This window comes from Copadichromis virginalis, linkage group LG5 (genome assembly GCF_057382275.1).
Source record: "Copadichromis virginalis isolate Kocher_CV1m ecotype Utaka linkage group LG5, C_Virginalis_male_GT1.1, whole genome shotgun sequence".
In the NCBI taxonomy this organism is placed as follows: Eukaryota; Metazoa; Chordata; class Actinopteri; order Cichliformes; family Cichlidae; genus Copadichromis; species Copadichromis virginalis.
The window spans coordinates 14,697,991-14,720,841 of NC_140622.1; the positions used below are offsets into that span (position 1 = coordinate 14,697,991).

The window sequence follows — 22,851 nt, forward strand, 5'->3', positions numbered from 1 at the left end:
CACTCTGTTTAGTCATTAGCACTCATCAGGCAATGTCTATGGGCAACTGACTGCACTTAGACCAAAGGGGGCTGAATAATTACGCACACCCCACTTTGCAGTTATTTATTTGTAAAAAAATGTTTGGAATCATGTATGATTTTCGTTCCACTTCTCACGTGTGCACCACTTTGTGTTGGTCTTTCACGTGGACTTCCAATAAAATTGATTCATGTTTGTGGCTGTAATGTGACAAAATGTGGGAAAGTTCAAGGGGGCCGAATACTTTTGCAAGCCACTGTATCTTCGGTTTCCATGTGTGCATACTAAACAGGACTAAGCACAAAGTGCAGCTGTATCTGATGAGAATCTCATTTTTTTTTATGATAAACACACACTGGACATTTTGACTGGGTGATGCCTAACTTTCAATTAAAAGGAAAAGAAGCATTGACAGAAATGTTCAGTAGCTGTTGTGAAAATCTGTTGTGGGAGTAACAAGAAACACAAGAGATTGCCAAAGTCACACTGAGTCACCAATGTGGAAAATTTGAATGTCTGCAAAAGAAATCATGACAATCCATTCAGCAGTTGCAGATATTTCACCCTGGACCTAAGAGGTCAACCAACCAAAAAAACACATAAATGCGCCAAAATATTCATAGCCACACCACTAATGCAGCTGAAAATGATCACTCAACAGTAAACAAGGGCGAGAACAGATTGTCAGGGTTTAATGCACAGAGGTTTCTATAAAACAGGATGTAAAATATAACGACCCAGTAATTATCAGCACTGATGAACGTGATAAACCTAAACATAAAAATGCACAAAACTGCAGAAAAACAAATAAAATTCTTCATGCTGCTTCCTCAGCTGAGACATCTGGAGAAAACAGCTGGATTTCATTGCAGTGTACTACAATCTTAAATTGTAGATGCTTTATAAACGCAAAACATTCCTGTAGCTTGATTGGGGTGGCACACTCTGTCTCACTGGGACATAAACAGGCTGTCGAGGAAAGAAGGGAGCTGGTCTGGTCAGGATTTAGCTCATCATTAGTTCATAATGATGGTATTTGGCCTGATAGAGGGATTACCTCAACAAGCGGGGCCGGATAATGAAACTGTGTGGTGCAGACACCTCAAACGCAGGCCGAGAGATTAGCTCAAGCGCTGTCGTGCTTTTACGTGACGCAACTGGACACCAAGACTATGTATTCAAATAGACAAAAAGTGGACAGGCAAACAAGTTGGAGAAGAAATCATGTGTAAACAATTAAAAAACAACAATCACAAAGACATTTCCAAGAAGTTTCATTTCTGGCTCTTAAGTTTAACTTCAACTAAATTCGAATAACACAGCAGCAAGGTCAGCAAATCAAACTTCTAAGATAATTTGAGATAAGATGCCCTAAAAAACAACTGGTCCTGAATGTCCTCACACACACACACACACACACACACACACACACTCACACACACACACACACACACATCTGTGTCACAGACATGTACTAAACGTGTTAAACATGCACATACACACCACACCAACCAAGTGACAAATTCAATAGTACAGCAGCACAATACACAAGGAGACAGAGTCTCACAGTGTTAACATCACACAAGCAAAGTCATGGCCTCTGTGACTGTCCATTCACACTCATGTGACAAAAATCCCAAGTTTGGAATAACACCATGGGTGTGTGTGTTTACTGATACATGATATATTGTTATGCAAATTAGCTCTGGAAAGCCAAATAAAATAAGCGACAACTGCCAGTTGTTGAATCACAGTCAAAAAAAAATATCTATCCCATCTCTGGAAAGGCAAAGTACAGCTTGTTGTGGATTTACTGCAAATGAACAAATATTGGCTCGCTGAGCTCTGAATGTTTCTGTGGGCAAAGAAGACGCTCATTCACATCTGATTAGCCAATTCAAGAAAATACACTAGCACACACTCGGTATATGAGGTCAGCTGCTTTAAACATACAGTGAGACCCACCATTTTGAAGGTTAACATTAGTCAATTTTTACACGAGACTTAACACCGTCTCCCTGCAGTCTTTTATGAAAACAGGGTATTCCTAGTCCACTCAGCACACGCACACATTCCTCCTGCTATTCTCTCCAAGCACCCCCACACACACACACACACACACACACACACACACACACACACACAAACTAACGGTAGTGCTCAGCTTTTTACCATCACATTATCTACAGATGAGCAGGGTCTTACTTTCTTCTCCCCTCTCATTTTCCCCTTGGTCCCAGTTTTTCCACTCCACACTATCCCATCTTCCTCCTCTCTTACTCAAAAAATATCCACACAAACACACAAGGACTATGTACACATGAACACACACACACTGCCCTCCCCTTATTTCAACTGCTGGTTTTCTTATTCTTATTCAGACAGTCACTCAGAGAGAATCAGTCTAACTCTATAATCTTCTTCCCTCCTCTGCTTACCCTCCACCAGCCGCATACACTCTCAGCTTACGTGTTTGTGTGTCTACTTCTGCTGTTGATTTGTTTGTGTGTCAGAGCATCAACGCGACTCACATGCACGTTAACAGGCAGCCAGGAATCAGATGTTTGCACAGCTTTTTTTGCCATAAGGATTTGTGCACACCGTGCAGCCTGTGTTGAAGTGCCAGCTAGCAGGCACTGCGAGCTGACATGCAGCAGGCACAGCACCACAGACTCTAAGCTGTGGGAGCGAGAAGATTTTTTTATTACATTGCTAAAGTTGAAGAAAATATTGCATGCCTGTTTTACTGGCTTCACACCCGACTCGAGAACACACTGGATGCAACTGCCTCAGTGTTTACAGTGCCTCGGATGTTTTGTGCTTGCATGCTTAGTCCGTGAGAGCAACCTAATAGATGGCATTGGAAATTATACAAGACAGGTGCACTTTATCATTTCTTGATGTAAATATAAGCCCCCAGGAACAGGTGGCAGAGTCTGACTCTATCAGCTAATCACATTCACAATTACAATGGTGTACCAGTGTGCCAACCCCTCCTGCTGTCATTCCATAATGTTTAATAGAAATACGCTACGAGAGAGACAAAAGACACACACATGTCCTGAGGGAGCCAAGGGAAGTGCAAGCGTAGCTCCAGAAAGGAGTTCAAGATCACACTACTACAAAATGATTGATCTGGTCCTAGATTAAAATACTACAGTTGCTTGCTATTAAGTACTTTCAACTTGACTGACTTCTGTTCCTCGGCGTAATGGAACATTGGACAAGGCCCAGCAGCAGGAAAACTGCCTTCTGCTGCCACAGGACCATTAATCATCACATCTAAATTATTAGAAAAAGAGTAACTGCTTTTAGGGAATAGATTTCCCTTCCTGTGAATGTCAGTCCAGCTATTTTTGCTCCAGTTGTAATGTACCTAATGTGTCTAAATTAGCAAAACAGGAAACATCAAGGATGCAGCACTGGCTTTGGCAACATAAAAAAATATCACTACAGGACTGCATTGTTTAAATATGTCATAAATGTATACAATGGGGCACGGTGGTTAGCACTGTTGCCGCACAGCAAGAAGGTCCTGAGTTCAATTCCAACACCAGGTCGGGGTCTTTCTGTGTGGAGTTTGCATGTTCTCCCCGTGTTTGCGTGGGTTCCCTCCGGGTACTCCGGCTTCCTCCCACCGTCCAAGGACATGCAGCTTGTGGGGATAGGTTAATTGGATAATCCAAATTGTCACTAGGTGTGAATGTGCGAATGAATGTGAGTGTGAATGGTTGTCTGTCCCTGTGTGTTTGCCCTGTGACAGACTGGCGACCTGTCCAGGGTGTACCCCGCCTCTCGCCCTATGACAGCTGGGATAGGCTCCAGCGCCCCCCGCGACCCTGAAAAAGGATAAGCGGAAGCGAATGGATGGATGGATGTATACAATGGATCAAATATTAATAAGCCTGTAGTATTCAGTAAAAATAATCATTTCAATGTGCACTTTCCAGAAATCATGTAGCGCCATGGAAGTGAAATGACTGAGTTTTATCTGGATAAAGTACTTTGTTTGGACTCCAATGCTTGGAGACACTTTTTTGTCTTTTCTGATTTCCAATTTCTGTTTGGCACTTTCTGTGCATGTCATCCTGCTGCCAGGGTGTCCGTTTGGGCAACTCGATGCTGGCGAAATCACAGGCCGCTAATCGGCTGAGATGAGAGGCTCGTCTGTGGTTTATCTGTTGTTTCCATTTAAGCTGGTCCAGCTTTTAACACAGAAATTATTTAGCAACACAAACTACACCACAGTATTTAGATTGCAGTCTAGTATAACTGTTCTTAATTACCAAAAAACTCTCATTTTATTCAGCCACACTAGCAGCATGGCTGGAGGAATGACACTATAGATCAGCTACCTACTTTACACCACAATAAAACGTCATGATGGTTAAAATCCATCAGATTATGGTGAGCCTCTATCTTTCACAAGCACAGGAAAAGCCAACCAAGAGATGAAGACTAAGAATCCTGCCAAGCAATGGTGCAATCAAACCAGGCTCCAACGTTTGTTATTTTAAATTTACTGTCTGCAAACATCTCTCAAAATTATATCCATAGTTTATTGAACAGTCTCTGATGCATAAACTATACAAATCTGCCACAAATCCTCATCCAGCAAATCTGCGAGAACAAAACTCCCTTCAGCTGCCCGCCCCTGGCCAGTCAGCCAGAAAAATTTGCCCCCTTAGTAATGCTAACAACATTTTCATCTTTGGCCTGTGTTCATAATGCCGTGTGAAACTGTAATATTTTCTTAGTCTGTTGCTTAGCACTAAATAGTACATGTCTGTATTTGAGCATCTGTACACTTTAAGGATGCAGGTTGCCAACCAAGCTGACTAGTGTTAGATTATAACTTAATTCTCCAACCTCTCATCCAAATACGGTCATTTCTGGCACCAAAAAAACAGCATGGCAGCTGCCAATACTCCAGCATAAATGCACACTCCAGAAACGAATGAGTGACATCATGATAGCTATGTCAGTCCTAATAATAATTGCTTTACTAGACTTGTTATCAGTGTTACTGCTTATAAATAGCTTTTCTAACTAATATAGGTGCCTGTACATTTACAGCAACACTAGTTTAATGCCCAATCACACATCCATCCATCTTCTTCACTAATTCAGGGTTGTGTGGGGTAATGAAGCCTTTCTAAGATAATCAGACTATAAATTAAAGGTAAGGAAAACAAAACAAAACAAAAAAACAAAACCCTCTTCCTGTCAACCATTTACCTTCATGCATTTTGCTTTTGTCTATATATTACTAATACGAGCAATGAGCAATGTATCCAAAGCGTACCCAGAACAGTTTCCTAGCAAAGAAGGGATTTTTCAGATTACAGAACCTTTAATCTTCAGTCTGCAGCTACGTCTGTGAGGCCTGTGAGTTTTCTGTCAGCTGGTACAACACATACAGTACAGGATATCACACCACTTCTCTTTCTTTTGGAAAAAGAGAGGTTTGTGATATAGCGTTTCATTTTCTTTGACCTTAGAAAACATCCATCAGCTAATTTGTCAAATTGTTCGATTTCATTCAGTCACACTAGGAATCAGGTGGATTTCCACATTCAGTACCTCGAGAGCTTACAAGTGGCTGTTAAATTGGATAAATGGACATGATGGCATTTTCTATAAAGATACATAACAGCAGATTTAGGATAACAGCAACAAATCTTTCTTTGGATGGAGGTTTTTACCTCTATAAATGAACATGAGAGTCTCCCACAAGCACATGCACAGCAGGGGGTCCTTCACCACCAGACGAGTGAGGCGTCCCGTCAGGTGTCCATCTGATCTCGGCATGTCATCAATAATACTCCCATCCCAGGTGGAAAGCAGCGAGTGGGGACCTCCGTCACGCTCTCTGCAAACACACCGCGACTGTGGACGTTCCCTGTCCAACCAGAGATAGAAGAAAATGTTTCAATTACAGAGAAGTTTGCCGAAATAGTTGGGCTCTCGCTGGCTACAGACTCAGGTGGTGAAATAGGATATTAAACCCCATGCTGTGAAGAGGTTAATATCTCTCCTACCTGGTCTTGGGCCCAAGGAGTAGCTGTCTGAAGTACGGGCTGACAGCACACAGCACAGCGGCATGCGCCCAACCCAGCTCTTTCCCAGAATCCCCGGCATAGAAAGCCACATCGGCGAACTGCACGCCACGCTCCAACAACCACTGCATGTCCTGGGAGAAGCTGGACTCCTCCACTCTAATAGGGGGAAGACGAGCTGAACAGAAGAGAGCAACAAAAGAAACGAGTGAGGATGGACAGAGATGATGAGCAATTACTGCTGAAATTCAGTTTGCCTCCATATCAAAGAATAACACAGAATATTGAATGGGCTTGTTATGTTCAAAGCCTCTCAGGAGTGTTTTAGTATTGATATTTGGTGTACTCAATTTTCCTTCAGTCTGCCTTGTTTACTTGTACTTGTGTTTTCTTGGGAGGCTGTTGGCAATGAGTTTTGACAACTCAGAGAAAAATTGGGGTGTACAATGCAGGTCGAGGGAGTGATCTTGTCAGCAACAGCACAGTGAGATTTTAAAGCCAAGAAAAAGAGACAGGTCATTTTTGTCCTTTCTTGTTGCTCATGTTTAAAGAACGGCTTCCAGGTACGTTTGTCTTTGCATTAATAACAGTCCTTAAAAGATGAAAGTAGCTCAAGGCTGCTGCAGTGAAATTCTGGTCTAGTCTGGTCTGGTCTGGTCAGAGACTGAAAAAGGACCTGAAGTTGACATTTATTTGTCAACTTTACTTTTAAATTGTTTTGGTGATAAAACACTAAAATGAACAGCACACCCCAAAACTTTGGGATTAAAAAGATTTGGAACTAATCTAATAAATGAAGAAGACACAAAAAGGAAAAACCAACAAAAAAAGACAACGATTTGCAGTGAACTGCATGACAAACGTGAATACACAGAAAATTGCAACGAAGAAAAACACAACAAAGCGTCTCTTGGAAAAATGGGAGGCAAAGCTGTGCACGCTCAGTGATTCATGCATTCATGAAGTCAAATTAGTAAAAAGTAAAAAAGCACTGAGCAGGGGAACAAAGAAGGCAGGGCGAGGGAGCTTCAGCTTCACTAATCATTGGCCTATTATATTCCTATTGATGCTTAATACTTACTGCACCTCTGTGGAGCTCATCTCCTTTTTTATGAGTGCTCTGTTTTAGCCATGACAACTGTGCCGCTTCTTAATCCCCGTATGTCATTGTTAATGTAAGCTACACCGTAAAGGGAGCTAAGCAGTGTCGAACGACACCAATAAATCCTGCAGGCACTTGCTGCCATTTTTTTGGCAGCACTTAAAAATGTCAGTCAGATTTAAACAGGCAAAGCGGAAACCTGCTCGGATCGATATTTAACACAGGTTTAACAGCGTAGTTTGTGTTAAATATGTTCAGGTGTTTCGGTTTTTTTAAAAGCATGACTTTGCATGCAGGAATGGCCATAGCAGAGAGGAGAAGAAAAGTGAACCAAGGAGTGCAGCTCTGTATTCTAACCCCCTCCCTGAATACAACACCAGACTACTTCGTCTACTCGAGGTTGGAGTTGTTACTTTTAATTTCCTGGTTTCAAATTCAGCGCACAGAAAGCTTTCAGTTTGTGGCAACATCCAGCAGCCAGTTGCAGCTTTAATCAGACTCTCTTGTATCCAATTAGGACAAAGAGCGTCCAAAAAAGCAGAGCATTAAGAGAAAGGGAGAGCAGCAGACATGCAGCCACCGAGCACTCCAGCTCAGCCCGTTTCTTTTTCAGCGTTTCTACAGTAATCAAACTCGCTGTGTCTAAGCTGTTTGCTGTGTGTCAGCCTTTCTGTGAGGTTTAGCCTCTTTTGATCATTTATCTCCTCATAATTTGTGGTCTTTTGCAGAATGTGACTGGATAAGACGCAGTTTGATTAAGTCTGCAATAAATCTGCAAGGGCCTCAAAAAAAAAAAAAGCGAGAGAGAGAGAGAGAGAGAGAGAGAGAGAGAGAGAGAGAGAGAGAGAGAGAGAGAGAGAGAGAGAACTTTTAACATGAGTGGCTTTTTGCAGCTTAATTGCAATTTCATCTAAAATTCTGAATTTCAGATAAGCAGACTAAGACTAAATAACATCTTAAGTAATTAGTCAGCAATTAACTGGCAACTTTTTGATTTATAATGGACCATTTGAGTCATTTTGTAGTGTGAGCGACTTAAAGAGAGAACTGGGAGAAACTGTCTGGTCTTTCTTTGTTTTTTTAAACATCCATGATCGCTCTTCTCTAGATCAGCGGTCCCCAACCCCCGGGCCTCGGAGTTGTTTGGTTCCGGGCCGCGAGAGTTGAGGCTCAGGTGTGAAATGTATGGTTTTCAGGGGGTTTATCGGTTTTCAGCGTTATTTTGTTATCGTTTTTATCGTTAACTCGGTTTTCCTGGGTCTTTTCACGTGTGTTATGAATAAATCTTCTTTTTTTCGGTACCGGTACTAGTTTTATTTTGTTGTATTTATCCGCGACACCTTAAAGACCGGTCTGTGAAAATAATGTCAGGCATAAACCGGTCCGTGGCGCAAAAAAGGTTGAGGACCGCTGCTCTAGATTTTAGAAGCTCATCACCATTGCCTTGACAAAAATCATTATAATCAACACATTTATTTGGTTATAAAGATATTTTTTTGTTGTTGGGGGAAACATATTGTGAATAATTAACTTCAATAATAGGCATGAAAAATTAAAAACACATAACATACAGGACCAAGCGCTGAACTGACAACATGAGAGGGCTTCACTAAAAGATGAGGTTAAGGAGTAATCCCACAGTCTCATAAGAACAATCATTGAGCTGCCTCCACCAAACGCAGGGAACTCAGCTGTTACTGCTTCTGTTTGCTCAGGCTAAAATTGATTCAAATGTCAGTGAATAAAAGTAGTCTACCTAGCTCTTTGTCTTTCCAGTTTGGAACAGAGCGTATTGATCCAGATAAAACCTTTGTGCTCAGCTCTTTTTATGGCTATGTAAGCTCAAAAGGTAACAATCCATCCAGTTCACTGAATGTTTCTAAACACCATAAACACGGCAATTGACAAAAATATATATAATTAAGAAATATATTTTTAAAAAACACACACAGGCTACAAATCTGCTTAAATGAATTAAAAATGGCAGGCATGCATGACACTTGAAACAAAGCCAGGATAACTCATTGCTTGGCATAGTATTCCTCTGACCTGGCTGTTCTAAGTGAGGGGGGCGAAGTTCATTCACTTTATTTCCTCGCCTCTTCTCTGGCCTCTCTTTGGCTTTGTGTTTCAGACACTGAATCATGAAGTACTCCAGCTAAACAACACAAACAACATACATGTTATTTCAAAATCTGTACAAAGATAGTGAAGTTACATCATCATCTTGTTGCTTTAGAAATAACTTCCCGGGACGTCCAACCTGTCACTGTCTCCCCTACTAAACACTGTATCTACAATCTGGAAACGCAGAGTTACTCTACTTTGAAGGAAAAGAACATCCTGAGATGTGTTTTTGTCTTTCTCTTCTTTGGGGACGCTGAGTCAAAAACACACCACAGCATCAACTCTGACTCCAGTGTTGCATCATCACTTACCACGCTGCCAAAGTAGCGACCCACGAAGACATGGTTGAGGGAGGGCAACTCCAGATAGGTGGCCCCCAAGTCCCGGGACAACTGCAAACCTTCACTGTGAGGTACGCAGCTGCTCCAGTCAGAGGCACACAGTGGACACGTACAGGGGGGGCCTTCATCTGAAAACAGTAGAATTCAAGTGTAGGATGAGGTAATGCACACTTTACTAATAACTAGTTTATGTGTGTATATCTGAAGGAATACATGTGCTATTGATGTTACATTATCCTTTTTGAGAAGCATGAACCTACTAAGGCAGTACTAGATCCATGTGTGACTCAGTGAGTTCTACTGAACCACTCAAGCACAGAGGAAGTGGAAAAGAATAACATGCCTGTGACAAAGGAGTAGCAGCGCACTGAAGGGCACTCAGCAAAATTGAACAGATTCTAAGAAATAATTAGATTTAAAATAGTCACAAACACACCCTCCCTTCAGGTGACTGAAATTCCCATGGCAAACACTTAGCCTGTTCAGATGAGCAATGTTCCTCAATAATTACAATAAAAAGTTGTAGAAAAATAAACAATAATAAACAAAAAACAATGCCCTTACTTCCGTCTTACAGAATGCAAAAGTGTTGTTAGTCAGTGCTGCTGGAGCAAAAAATACATTTTGCAAACTAAACTAGAATGGAAAGCATGTTTCACAAATCAGAACATATGAACCAGATGCTACAACCACATGTGGCTTTTATGGTGTGGCCTCGCCCTTTTTCCCGATTCCTCAATTCTTTCTCTGGGTGACTATGTAGAGAGCTAGCGAGGGTTTTTAAAAGGGAAAGCATGCATGCATACGTTTGGATTTTAAAAATATTTCTGCTGCACACCCCAAGCTGCAATTTCTTCAGCAAGTTAATGAGGGGGGGGGGGGGGGGGGGGGGTCAGTAATTGTACAGCAAGATCATATAGATGTGTAAAATCTGCAGTGGCACGTGGACTAGGACTGGCTGTACTGTGGCATGTGTGCACAGGGAGACCACAGAAACAGAATCAGACAGAAAATTAGAGGGATTATCTTGAAGGAGAAAAAAAAAAAGACTAGAGCAAGGGCTGCACAAAGGAGGAGAGAGAAAGGCAGAATCTGCAGGACATACAGCCAAGTCCCGAGGCACTGGATAAATCATATTGCTAATAACCCACAGGCGTGACACAGAGACGATGGCAGGCTGAGAGCGTGTGAGTGAGTGCAAGGGTGACAGCAGGAAAAGGAGTGTGTGTAAGTGCGCGCGTGAGCATCGGAGCGGCTGTGACTTGGCATATCAGTGGTATGTTTGTGCGAGCAATGGTGTGCGTGCGTGCCCTTGGATAAATCTGTCTGCGCTCCTCCGTTCTTCGCTGGTTTAATGGCTGCATTAATGCACGTGCGGCAGCGCTCCCCCTGCCACAGATGTGCCTTAGGTGGTCTAAAGACAGGAAGCGCTCAGACCTCAGCCGTCATTCTCTGCAGTCACAATGGCGGGGGGGGGCGGGGGGGGGGGGGGGGGGGCTTGCATGAAACTACTCACAGCAGCTGCTAAAAAGAAAAGAAAAAGAAAAAAAACACAAACACAAACAAAAGCTCTGGTCTACAGTGATCCACTCCCCTCTCGTTTTTCTCTCTCTTCAGACTTGACTTTCACTGTGATCACGCTGCTGCAGTGCTCTGACAGGATTTCAAAGTATGTTGAGCACACGTGCTAAAAATATAACCTGGTACATTTGATGGGCTTGTTTACAGGATTTAATTTTAACAGGGTGTGGGTCACTCACTGAGATGCCAACACGTGTGTTATGTTAATGCTTATTTTGTTAAGCAGCCTCCAGTAAGGCTGTAAATGTGTGCTCTATCCTGCTGAAGGCACATACTTCTGTTCTGGTGCACTTTTTTTTTTTTGCACCACGACAATGAACTCTTGTCTACAAGCAAGGCTTCTTTTTTTTGGAACAGAAAAGCCCCAAAGTTGTACTGTACACTGTACTTCTTTGGAGTGTTTCCTGTGGGGAAGCATGTGAGCTGACAGCCTGAAGGCAGCCAAGAGGAGAGTTAATCATGAGCATCCTCCTGATTGCTGTGTGGACATGCTAGAGGATACAAGACTCACTGAGTGATCTCAGCAAGAAGAGCATAATGCTGTCCCGAAACCAAAACCAACAGCTTAGGTAACAGTCAGCTGACCTGAAATTGCCAGGATATCCAGTACAGTGACAGCTCATATGCAGCAACGATAAACAGTTGGAGGGTTGGCAAGCCATGTTGGCTAAACTAAACTAGGTCCTGCTCCAACAAAAACACAGAACAAAAGGCATCCTCACCATTCAGCCGCGCTCCCACAGCAACGAGGATGACGGGCACGCCCCAGTGCCTCAGGAGTGGGCGGAGTCTCGGAGCATAGCCATTCCTGACCTGCTGGAAGGCCAGCTTGTCAGTGACTGAATATTTAATAACTAAAATGTCCGCCTGCTCAAGAACTTTCCAAACACTGGCCCAGTCGCTGTCCAGCAAGTCCTAGAAAGGCAAGGAAAGGATGACATTTGTAAATAGATGGAGGGCTGAGACCCAAGCAAAGACATACACAGAGATGTATCTACACCCCTGTCTTCACCACACCTCATATAAACCTAACGCTTCCTCTCATGTAAGTACAAATTCATCAGTGTAACTGGGTTTTTTAACTTTACCCCCTAGAGATCTTTATGAGGCTAGCTACTCTAAACCAACTTAATTCAACCCATTAGGAAGGAAAAACACTTCAGAAAGCTTTGAGCATTTTGAATTAAAAATAAAAGGCAGAGACGCAGAATTAGACAAACAGACTTCCACCAGCAACACCCCTGACGGGGTTAGACAGGCCTATAATAGGATGCATACAAAACCCTAACAGTGCATATGCTATTAAGAACAAAAGTTCTTTCATCAGGTTTTTTCTGCAATGCATGTTAAAATAGCGTCCTAAGAATAGAGACGTTTTTATAAAGCCTGCAATCAGCGCTGCAAGGCAAGGGCTGCTGGAAGTTGAAATGTTGTAGAAGGCTGTATCTTCTGAGAAACAGAAGCAGACTGAAAAGTAAACAGCATATACATTAAGTAACTCACATTTTCTCACAGTACTCTGGAAATGCCTTTGATTTGGCATAAAATTTGCAGATTGTTATTTTAAACAAATAAACTATCAAGAGGATGTAAATGTAGAGGAAAAGAGCCATAATAGCACTTGAAGATCAGACTTACAGTGCACAAATACATGCACAAGCCAAAGTCATAATGTAACAGCTGACTCATGCAGGTGTCTCTGCTTCTCTCAGTCTGCTCACTCAAACACACCACCTGTCTCTTACCCAGCTGGGACAATCCCGAACCACTACCGTGACATCTCCAAAGACACGTGAGGTGTACTCCATGAAAGCCGGGTTGTGCATACTGCTCTCTAGGTCGCACGGTCCCACCATGGCTCCCTGACCCAAGTAGCTCCACAGCAACCCCCCCTGCAGCTGCCCCTGCCCCAACATCTCATCTCCTGGACCGACTCCTCCGGGGCACTCGCTGCCCAGCGCCACGATGTGGATGGACCTGCAAGCCAGACAACTCGTGGTTGAAAGTGGACTGAAGGCATCACACAGGTGCCTTCAGTCCACACAGGTAGATGATGGTGATGATCAAAGAGCACCGAGGGAGCGGAGGCTCCTCTCTTTGCACTGGACCTTATTATTCATGTCTCTCACGGAGACAGTGCATCACGGCTATGTCACTGAAAATCACTGAAGAGAAGCTCGCCCAGGCCTTCATTATCACACCTGAGTGGGTATTATGTTAGAATAATTCAGACGGACAAATTATTCCCGCTATCTTTGTGTGTTTTCCAAGCAGTGATATACTGAAAAAAATCAATAAGGCATGCAACCAGGAGCCCCATCTCTTCATAAGCCTTAATGAGTTGCAGCTCCAGAGGAACTTACATTGTGGTCACCGCGGTTTCGTTCCGCTGCTTTATGCTATGGAGCCCGTTTCCCTCTCACGGTGCCTTTCCACGCCAGTCTGCAGTCAAGGCTCGCTTTTTCCGCAATGAGCCGCGGCTCGGCTCCGTCGGTAATCCCTCTCATCGGTGGCTGGCCCCCCGGGAGCCCGGCTGTAGGGGGAGTTTCGCAGTCACGGGCATTTCCCCGTCTCGTTATTCATTCATAAAAGCGGAGTTCGACACCGTCCCGAACCGACCGCAGAGGCGCACCGGACAGCCCAGCCGGCGGAGGAGGAGCAGCAGAGTGTGTAAACAGCAGCGCCCATGGACAGACAGCCAGTGCGCTAACAGGCGAACAAGTTGTCAGTCGGTAGGAAACAATTAACTACGGAGAGGGAGGGTAGCTTCGCGCCTCGGTGTCCAGACTGTATAGATGACGTCGGTGGATGAAACAAAGTGTCGCTAGCAAAATAACAACTGGGAAGGAAGAGAGAGAGAGGGAGAGAGAGAGAGAGAGAGGAGGGCTGACTGAACCGTGAGCGGCCGCGTCTGACTCAGCAGCACGCACGCGCGGACATACACGCGCCAACACACGCGCACAAACGAACACCCTCACCCGTTTTTGTTTACTCGGACTTACACCTTGTTGCCTCACCGCAGCTTTGCCCCTCTGCACGGCTCGTGTGTGCGCCTGCCACCATTCCGCTGCCCCACACTGTCACCGCACTCCTCCACAGGCGTTCACACAAAAGTTAATTACCTCGAGCTGGAAGCACGGGGCTCAGTGTTAATGACAGGGATAACAATAATGACCACCAAAGTGAGCACGCGACCGGCTATTTGCTGACACTGCGACGACATTTAAAATGCTTAAACCAGCTTTTTTTCGGGAGGTGTTTTGTTGTTGTGGGAGAGGTAGGTAAAAGGTAATAATAAGATCTGGCTGGCCCTCTTGGAAAAGCTCCAGGGCATCCACTGAGAATTGAGGGGAAGAATAGCCTGACCCTTAAAGGCTTAATCAGAGCCTCATGGGTCATTCGCAGCCATTATGAATAATGCATAACATAAAACCAGGGCTTGAGTTTGAATGCCCTTCTACACTGAAAATCTGTGTTGCTTACATGCTCTCCTTCTGGCAGATGCACTGGCCCTGCTAAGCACTTTCCCCACAGTCTGCTCTTTATCTTGACGAACAGCCCACCGCTTGACCTATTGCAAATGACCACCTGCAGACAATGGCCACTGCCTTCTGTCAAGACTCCCAACTTGATTATGTAATTAAACTGCCCCCTTATTCCATGTAAACCATGGGTCTTTCTTGACTGTATCTGAAGAGTCACACAGTACTGAGTTTGCTATAAGCCAGCTAGAGAACAGCATCATTCATGCACAGAGGGGCTCTATACCCCACAGCATTTGTGCTCTCAACCAATGTCACTATTGTACAATTCTGGTACAGAAACAGAGAAATAATCTGAATGTGACAGGCTGCCTTGACCCGTCATATCAAATGGTTAAGAAATGCTACAGCCTCATTCTTTTGCACTGCATGTGAAGTATAGGAAAGCCATGCATTAAGTCACATTAATTCTACTGACATGTGATGAAATAGATAATAATAACACTAACTGTATTTTCCCTGCTTTGTGAAATTGTTAATCCATCCGTCCATCCATCTTCTTTTGCTTATCCAGCTAATGCCTGCAGTTGAGCTACAGCAGGGGTGTCAAACTCAAATACACAGTGGGCCAAAATTCAAAACTGGAACAAAGTCGCGGGCTAACATTAATATTTATTGAAAAAAAATCTTCCTCTAGATATAAGAATGAATCTTTTCTTATGGACTCAAACAAGGTTTGCTGAAAAACTGAATATGGAACAAGCAAAGCTTAATACTAAACAATATATATATTAGCTGTATAATACCAGTAAGCCAGCTCTAATAGTAATTTGGTATGGCTTCGCGGGCCAAATGTAATTAGGCTGCGGGCCAAATTTGGCCCGCGGGCCAGAGTTTGACACCTATGCAATACTGGATACAAATAAAAGTATCCCCAACAAAAACCATACATTTTATACAAAATATGCAGGGCCCCCTCAGAGGCCGCAGAGCCAGACAAATGCGTGCTGTATCTGCAACCCTCCAAGACTTTTTGGATTATCTAATTTCTCAGCAAACAGGTTTTCGTTTTTTGCAGTTACTGGGGGAAAAAATATGTGACAATAATCCCAAATACGTAAATCTATGCAGCCTCTGAGATCATATACTTGCGTTCTAAAGCCATTTGAAGCAATACAGAGACTTGGATACTGCAAAACCACTCCACTCTAGGATCTCATCAGTGCTACTGATTCCTTCCCTGTATGCATACTACACAAAGAGTATTGGATGTCACTGTCCTATATGAGATGGATGACACAGAAATCCAAATTCATCCTTAGAAATGTTTATTTAGAGATGGAGATGATGCTATTGACAAACAGACATCAGTGTTAAATGGCAATGCTTTACCAGTGTTTGAAATAAACCATCACCCAAACAAACGTGTAAATACAGTCAAAAATGACCAAAAACAAGAGCCACTTTAGAGCTATCTATCCAACTGAGTGCTAATAAATTGACCACAGAGTGCATGTCATCACTAACAACCTTGCCATACAGTCATCATGCAATTATTTAGAGGAGATCAAAGCAGACAAAAAGAAAACACTTGGGTGCAATCTTCATCCATTACTGTCAAGATGTTTCCTTCTCAGACGCCTCAGCTTTGGCTCGTTCTATCTTGCCTTTTTCTCCTTGGTAGTAATCTGATTCGATCCAATTTGGGTTATCGGAGAGCTTGACGTAGATCTCCCCATTGTTCTCTGTGACTGTGTGCGTTCTCTGCTTCACACCCTTGGAGTACCATCTGGGCACAGGTGGCTTTTCCTTGGGGTTGTTGCCTTTGTATAAGCACTCCCCTTTGGCTAGAGTGAGCTTGTACTTATGCTTCGGACAAATTATGCACAGCTTGCCGTTAATTTCCTGCTTGTGGACAAAAGGCAGATAAATGACCTTGTGTGTATGTCATTTTAGGTTTCTTTGCACTATAAAATAATAATACAATATCCTCACAGCCTTAGCCCAGCATTTGCCTTTAGTCATTATTGTGCAGATACAAGAATATGTTAAATCAGGAATGAGATAATAACTTAAGACAAGGCAAAGAAAGTTTATTTATATATCACCCTTAAATGCTATAGTCATTCAAGGTGGTTTAAAGGGGGAGGGAAAAAAGAAATAATAACTATAATAATACAGATACCAGATTACTTAAAAGCAGTAGTGATTAATAACATTTCTTAAAAACAGCCAAAGTTAGAGAAGATCAGTTGAGAAGGTTGAGATGAGGCACTATTTGTTCAAGGCTTTTGTAGTGAATGGCAGTAAATTCAGATATGAAAACTGTGTTAAGTATTCATGTGTTTAGTTAAATTACTGCTTGAGTGATTGTAGAAGATATTTGCTCTGATATTTTGGAATGTTGTCTTGATCTAACCCTCGTAATTTAAACCTGAAACTCACCTCAATGTCGCCGTTGTTCAGCATTCCTCCAGCATCTGCCGAAATGACGGGGTATCAGTGTATCACAAAATAAACAAACATACTAACAGTTTGCTAAAAAGGACACACTTTCCAGATGACATGTGCTAAAATGTTCAATAATTTATTAAATAATGAAGCCCAGTGTTAAAGGTCCCAGTGTATTTCCTCTCTCTGCAGTGACCACTATGAGTTTTTCACTAGAAAAATTGCACTTACGGTAACAGTAAGAATCCATAGCATAGAAGACTCCCTGGTGGTAGATAATCAGTATATCCCGATCTTCTATTGATCTGAAAGACCGCTTTGCTTCAATAAGTTCATCCTTCTTGCCCACGAAATGGAGGCCTCTTGCTGACTGCTCGTTCTCCTCCATGTGGCTGCCAAATGCTGCTTTGAGGTCAAGAAGGTCATATCATCAGTTCTCAAGGTTGTGTGTATTTGTCCCTCCATCATTCTCATATGTGGCCCAAAGTGACTATGGTGTATTTTAGGGTAAAAACTTAACTGAATCCACACACGTAAAAAAGGTGTGGGCTTTGGATTCGTCACTGGGATTATTGTGTTGGCACCTCACCTCACAGTTGTCAGCTTAAATTAAGTCCAGAACAACTCAAGAACACTCATGTAAGAACATTTCTTGGCACTGATCAGCTCTGCTCCAAACACACCAAGGCCCTGAGCTTTAAGCCCTATTATCTGTCTCATGATTATTTGGTATCCATCGTAGTATAGAAAATAAAGCTGCTGTGCTAAACACAAGAGAACAGTGATTTCGCTAAATGACCTACATGAATTGGCACAAACTGAATGGGAAATACAAAAACAAAAAAACTGACAGAGATTCAGCTGTCATCATTCAACACAAGAATGGGTTATCCAAAGATCAGAGTGCTACATCATCTCCACGTCTGATCTCCTTGTAGGCAGCATATACCAAAAATATCTGAATGTGAGGATGATTCATGTTCATGTATAGTGGAGTGGAATAATGAGCCCTACACACAGGATGAGTAAGCACAGTAGTAGTAGCAGCGAAAGTCACATGCCCTGAAGCCTGTGGCCAAAGCACAGCCAGCTGAAATGAGCAAGCAGGAAATATAATGAAATATCAGGAAGAAGAAAAGTCTTCAAGTGATCCTTTAAGGACTTTCAGTACCTCTGCGCCCCTCTCTCTGGTGGTTTTGCTTCAAAAATAACTCATTTTACTTTTGCATCGCCTTACCTTGAAAGTCAGCCGCTGTATCGCCTCTGTCAAGCTGAACAAGTGTACAGCTGACAGCCCAGGGTTGTGTGGGAAAAGTGGGGGCTCGTGTCTTTTATCTTCAGACACAAGCTGTCTGTTGGTTGGTCCTACACTGGATACATTACTTATCAGTTTCTCTCAGGCACATCAGCTACAAAGATTGTAAAGAAATGCGTTGGTTTAAGCCTTCACTGGGAGAGATTTCTATCATTTTCTTTAAAAAAAAAACCTAGTTATTTAAATCACATATAAGTACATTTAATTTTTTTTATTTTAGTCCAATGCATTTAACTGCTTTGGGATTCACCTCAAAATTAACATAATTCAAGATGAATTATCATAAGTAAAACGAGCTGTACCGGTGGTGGAAAGTAGCTTTATAAAATTAGGAGATAAATTTTTTTTTTTAATCAAAACTGGCTTTTATACTAGTGTTTTGATTCTACAGCTGACGTTATTGGTCAGAGATTTTTTTTTTCATGTGAAAGAAACATATAATGATATATTTTACATATATGCATTATGCACAATACATTATTATAGACTTAATAACCGGTTTGCATAGTGACATTATATTATAGAGACAACAGAATATATGCTAACAGGAATAATTTAGTGATGTAATGCTATATTAACATACGTTATATAAGCCAATAATAGAATACTTTTTATATTTATTGATTGGTTTAGACTTGATTTGATAATTTTTGTTCTACAAACCGGAACTATCTGTGTCATTCTTTGCAGAGTGCCCGGAGTATTTTCTCGGCGCTCCGCTCTCTCTTCCTTGTCAAATCATTCACTGTAAGTAGTTTGCGCTGATTTCTTGAAAATAATTGACTTATAATGGCCTCGTGCAGTGTGTGAGCATGAGGTGAAGATCAGCAGTGCGTCCGGTGGAGCAGAAACATCCACCATAAAAGCGGCGGTTGAAGCTCATATTAGGCTTCACATCCGATTTGAAAGCTAGCTAACCGTGTGCTGTAAATACTAACACATTTCTTTCCGTCAGTAAATATTTAATCGTCGCGACTGTGTTTTACAAAATAAATCCATAGAATCTGGTATAGAATTAGTCTTTAACTGTCGCTTGATTTTAAAATAAATATATAAAAGAATTAGTCTTCCCGCAAAGCTACATTTCAAAACCTGCACTGAGCTGGTTTAGAGTGTTTATAACTATTTTCACAGGACTTAGTACCACATGTACAATAATAAATGTACCCATCATTAATCTTTGCAGTAACTAACTAACAAAAAGCGATATACACAATTTGCTAGTACTGGATTGAACCCCCTTTGGTTTTCAGGACTGCCTTAATTCTTCTATGGGTTATGGTACATATTGATATGACAGCATGTCAATATAATGTTAATCTCCTGTTCCAGCATATCCCAAAGGAGCTTTTTTGGCCATTCAAATACAGGGAATAGCCTGGCTTAAAACTTGTCGTGCTCAAGAAACCAGTTTGAGATCATTTGAAGTTTGTGATATGGCACAATATCCTCCTGGAAGCAGCCATCAAGAGATGGGTACACAGTGGTCTTAAAAGGAATGACATGCAGGCTGTGAAGTTAAAATTGGTACCAAGAGGCCAAAGTGTGGCAAGATAATAATTCCCACACCATTACACCATCACCACCAGCCTGATGTATGGTTGGATCCATGCTTTCATCTTATTTACATAAAATTCTGACCCTACCATTCAAATGTTGCAGTAGAAATCGACACTCATCAGACCTGGCAACATTTTTACGACCATCTTCTATTGTTCAAGTTTGGTGAGACCGTGTAAATTGTTGTTTCAGTTTCTTGTTCCTGCTTCAAGGTTTGACATGCTGTGGATTAAGAAATGCTCCTCTGCATACATTGGTTGTAATGAACAGTTATTTGAGTCCCTCCTGTCAGCTCAAAGCAGTCTGGCCATTCCTCTGAACTCTGGCATCAGCATAGTATAGTCAAGCAGTGAACTGCCACTCACAGCGTATTTTCTGTGTTTCAGGCCATTCTCTGTGAACCGTAGAGATGGCCTTGTGGCAAAATCTCAGTAGATCAGCAGTTTCTGAAATACTTAAACCATCCCAACTGGAACCAACAGCCATGAAAAGCCACTTAAATCACCTATTCTGACACGTACTTTGAACTTCACTAAGTCGTCTTGACCTTAAAGTTGTGGCCACGTGATTGGCTGATTAAATATTTGGATTAATACAGTTGAGCAAGTGTACTTAACAAAGTGGCCTGTGAGTATATGTACATTTGTCTATGTTAATATTTGTGGGCATGTGCACCTTATCTGTAAAATACACATTTATGTAACAAATGCAAAACATGATGCATAAACAACAAAAAATGACTAGCACTGGACTTTTATTAAGGCACTGTTGAAAGAAATGTTATATTTTAGTTGAGTGCAGGATGCATGAGTTTGTGGTTTGACACTTTAAATTTGTTCTATATCTGCGGTTATAAAATGTTGTCATCATCCAATAAAGTCCTTAGTTTTCTGGAAAGCAAACACACAATAACAGAGGAATTGTGTTTGTGTATAAGTTGCTTTAACAGGAAGATGGTACTCCGAGCTTGTGGCTTTATCATATTTCGCCGTCTAGTCGGCCGCATCCCTCCTCCAGGCAACATCGAGTATCTCCTTCTGCAGACATCTTATGGGGAACACCACTGGACGCCACCGAAAGGTGTGTTTAAGAAACACTAGATTGATTTTTTCTTCATTACAGAAAATTACACGTTAATGAGTCTTTTTTCCCCCCTAATAAATTCACCATAAGGTCATGTGGACCCAGGTGAGGATGACCTCACCACAGCACTGAGAGAGACCAAGGAGGAGGCGGGGCTTGGGGCAGAGCACCTGAAAGTGATAAAAGGCTTTGTTCAGGAGTTGCACTATGAGGTGCGTGGCAAACCCAAAGAGGTGCTGTACTGGTTGGCTGAGCTGAAGGACCCAGGGACTGCTGTGACTTTGTCTGATGAGCACCAGGATTACCGCTGGGCCCAGCTAGAGGAAGCCTGCACTCTGGCCCGGTACAAAGACCTGCAGGACACACTGAGAGCAGCACACAGACACCTAGAGGCATGTCAGGACAAACAATGATGTGTCACAGAGGAGAAGATCATAAATGGGAAGTAACTTCCTGCTGGTATGTGGGATCGTACCATTTTCTGGAAGAGCATCTGTTTTGAAAGCACTGCTCCTAATTCCTTTAACTGAATGAGTCTGACTTTCCCTGCCTTGTCTTTCTTTAAATACTTTCCAGAACCTTATGTAAGAGAAAGACTCCCTTAAGTCACAAAAAATCAGAGAGAAAATAAAATCAACAGTTGAATGCTAGGATTAAATGCACAAATGATGCGTTTATGATTGTAAATAAGCTGTATTGCAGGTTTGTGCATTACAGCTGTTTTTTTTTGGTCATTTTTTTTCGGTCTGTCTCCAGTTTGAATTAAATTTAGACCAACACGAAGGTTTTCTCCTACCTTTGATACTTACTCAGCTTTACATCATTTCTGAATGGATTGTTTTGTTTTTTCTCTTTTTTAAACATGCATTACAAAGATGCAAGGGGATACTGGGCTAATAATAGAACAGTCAAGTGAAACACTAATGATAAAAATAAACTGTAAGCAGCAGATGCTGCCACATGGTGGGGACAAACATTTTTTTTTCCTAAAGCTGCACATTTGATATCAAAAGCTGCAACAGATAACTAACATCATCATTGTCACGAGGAAAAGTTCTACATTAAATATAACAGTTAAAAAAACAACATCTTTGGATCTAAATACATTTATTTGCTCAGAAGCAAATGGTGAGAATAAACATCATCCTTTTCTTGGGTACTGCTGCTCTTTTATATAAGTACAGTTAGACAGTCTGCTCTGGATTTCACGATAGAGGACTATGCCTTTGCTTGAAAGGATAAAATGAGAGTTTTTGAGGAAAAAAAATGTGTGCCTTCAACTCAAGAAGCAGAATGGGAGCGCTTATGGTTTTAATTACCTGTCATCTGTCATTATGAAGACACAAACGGGCAACGGCAGTGATCATGTAAGTGGAGGTCACTGAAACACCGATACATCTACCTTAATATACTAGAAAATATAATATTTACAAAAAGGTAAGTCAGTAATAATTTTTTTATGTCTGTCAAGAGATTACAAGCTCTTCCAACAAATATTAAAAGCCGACTAATGGATTTGAAATTACCCTCACGAGTAAACATTAACAGTGAAGTATGCTACTTTTTTAGCTTCTTTTTATGCTATGGTGCTTCCTAATATCATCTCGCACAGTAATCCAGAACCCCCCTCTGCAGCCACGCCTTGGATCTCTTCAGTGGCAAACCCACCAACTCACCCGAGGCATGTAGTCTTTCCAGCGTGTCCTGGATCTTCCCCGAGGTATCTTCC

General features: G+C 42.0%; 3 protein-coding genes across 5 annotated transcripts in view; 1 reads left to right on the forward strand and 2 right to left on the reverse strand.

Moving 5' to 3' along the window:
* Positions 1 to 14,182, reverse strand: part of rhobtb3 (Rho related BTB domain containing 3) — a 28,199-nt gene extending 14,017 nt beyond the window's left edge. The window contains exons 1-7 of one of the 2 annotated variants that reach the window (XM_085456112.1): positions 13,595 to 14,158; positions 12,977 to 13,208; positions 11,954 to 12,146; positions 9,621 to 9,778; positions 9,232 to 9,340; positions 6,063 to 6,258; positions 5,727 to 5,923 (exon numbers count right to left, since the gene is read on the reverse strand). In XM_085456112.1, coding sequence (XP_085312238.1) covers positions 5,727 to 5,923; positions 6,063 to 6,258; positions 9,232 to 9,340; positions 9,621 to 9,778; positions 11,954 to 12,146; positions 12,977 to 13,208; positions 13,595 to 13,596 — 1,087 coding nt within the window. In that variant the 5' untranslated portion in view covers positions 13,597 to 14,158. Of the gene's footprint in view, positions 1 to 5,726; positions 5,924 to 6,062; positions 6,259 to 9,231; positions 9,341 to 9,620; positions 9,779 to 11,953; positions 12,147 to 12,976; positions 13,209 to 13,594 lie in introns of both variants that reach the window. The other variant, XM_085456111.1, reaches the window with a different exon arrangement.
* Positions 14,183 to 16,018: 1,836 nt separating this feature from the next.
* On the reverse strand, positions 16,019 to 19,210 carry rfesd (Rieske (Fe-S) domain containing). 2 transcript variants are annotated; one of them, XM_085456114.1, is made up of 5 exons: positions 19,143 to 19,210; positions 18,402 to 18,573; positions 17,396 to 17,566; positions 17,159 to 17,193; positions 16,019 to 16,618 (listed from the first exon to the last, which is right to left on the reverse strand). In XM_085456114.1, exons 3-5 carry the CDS (start codon positions 17,550 to 17,552, stop codon positions 16,331 to 16,333), a joined length of 480 nt encoding a protein of 159 aa, XP_085312240.1. In that variant the 5' UTR covers positions 17,553 to 17,566; positions 18,402 to 18,573; positions 19,143 to 19,210; the 3' UTR covers positions 16,019 to 16,330. The 2 variants fall into 2 exon arrangements, with proteins under 2 accessions (XP_085312240.1, XP_085312239.1); XM_085456113.1 differs by having other exon boundaries at positions 17,396 to 17,569.
* nudt2 (nudix (nucleoside diphosphate linked moiety X)-type motif 2) lies at positions 19,168 to 22,071 on the forward strand. The gene is made up of 3 exons (XM_085456115.1): positions 19,168 to 19,226; positions 20,977 to 21,119; positions 21,213 to 22,071. Exons 2-3 carry the CDS (start codon positions 20,993 to 20,995, stop codon positions 21,533 to 21,535), a joined length of 450 nt encoding a protein of 149 aa, XP_085312241.1. The 5' UTR covers positions 19,168 to 19,226; positions 20,977 to 20,992; the 3' UTR covers positions 21,536 to 22,071.
* Positions 22,072 to 22,851: the final 780 nt, after the last annotated feature.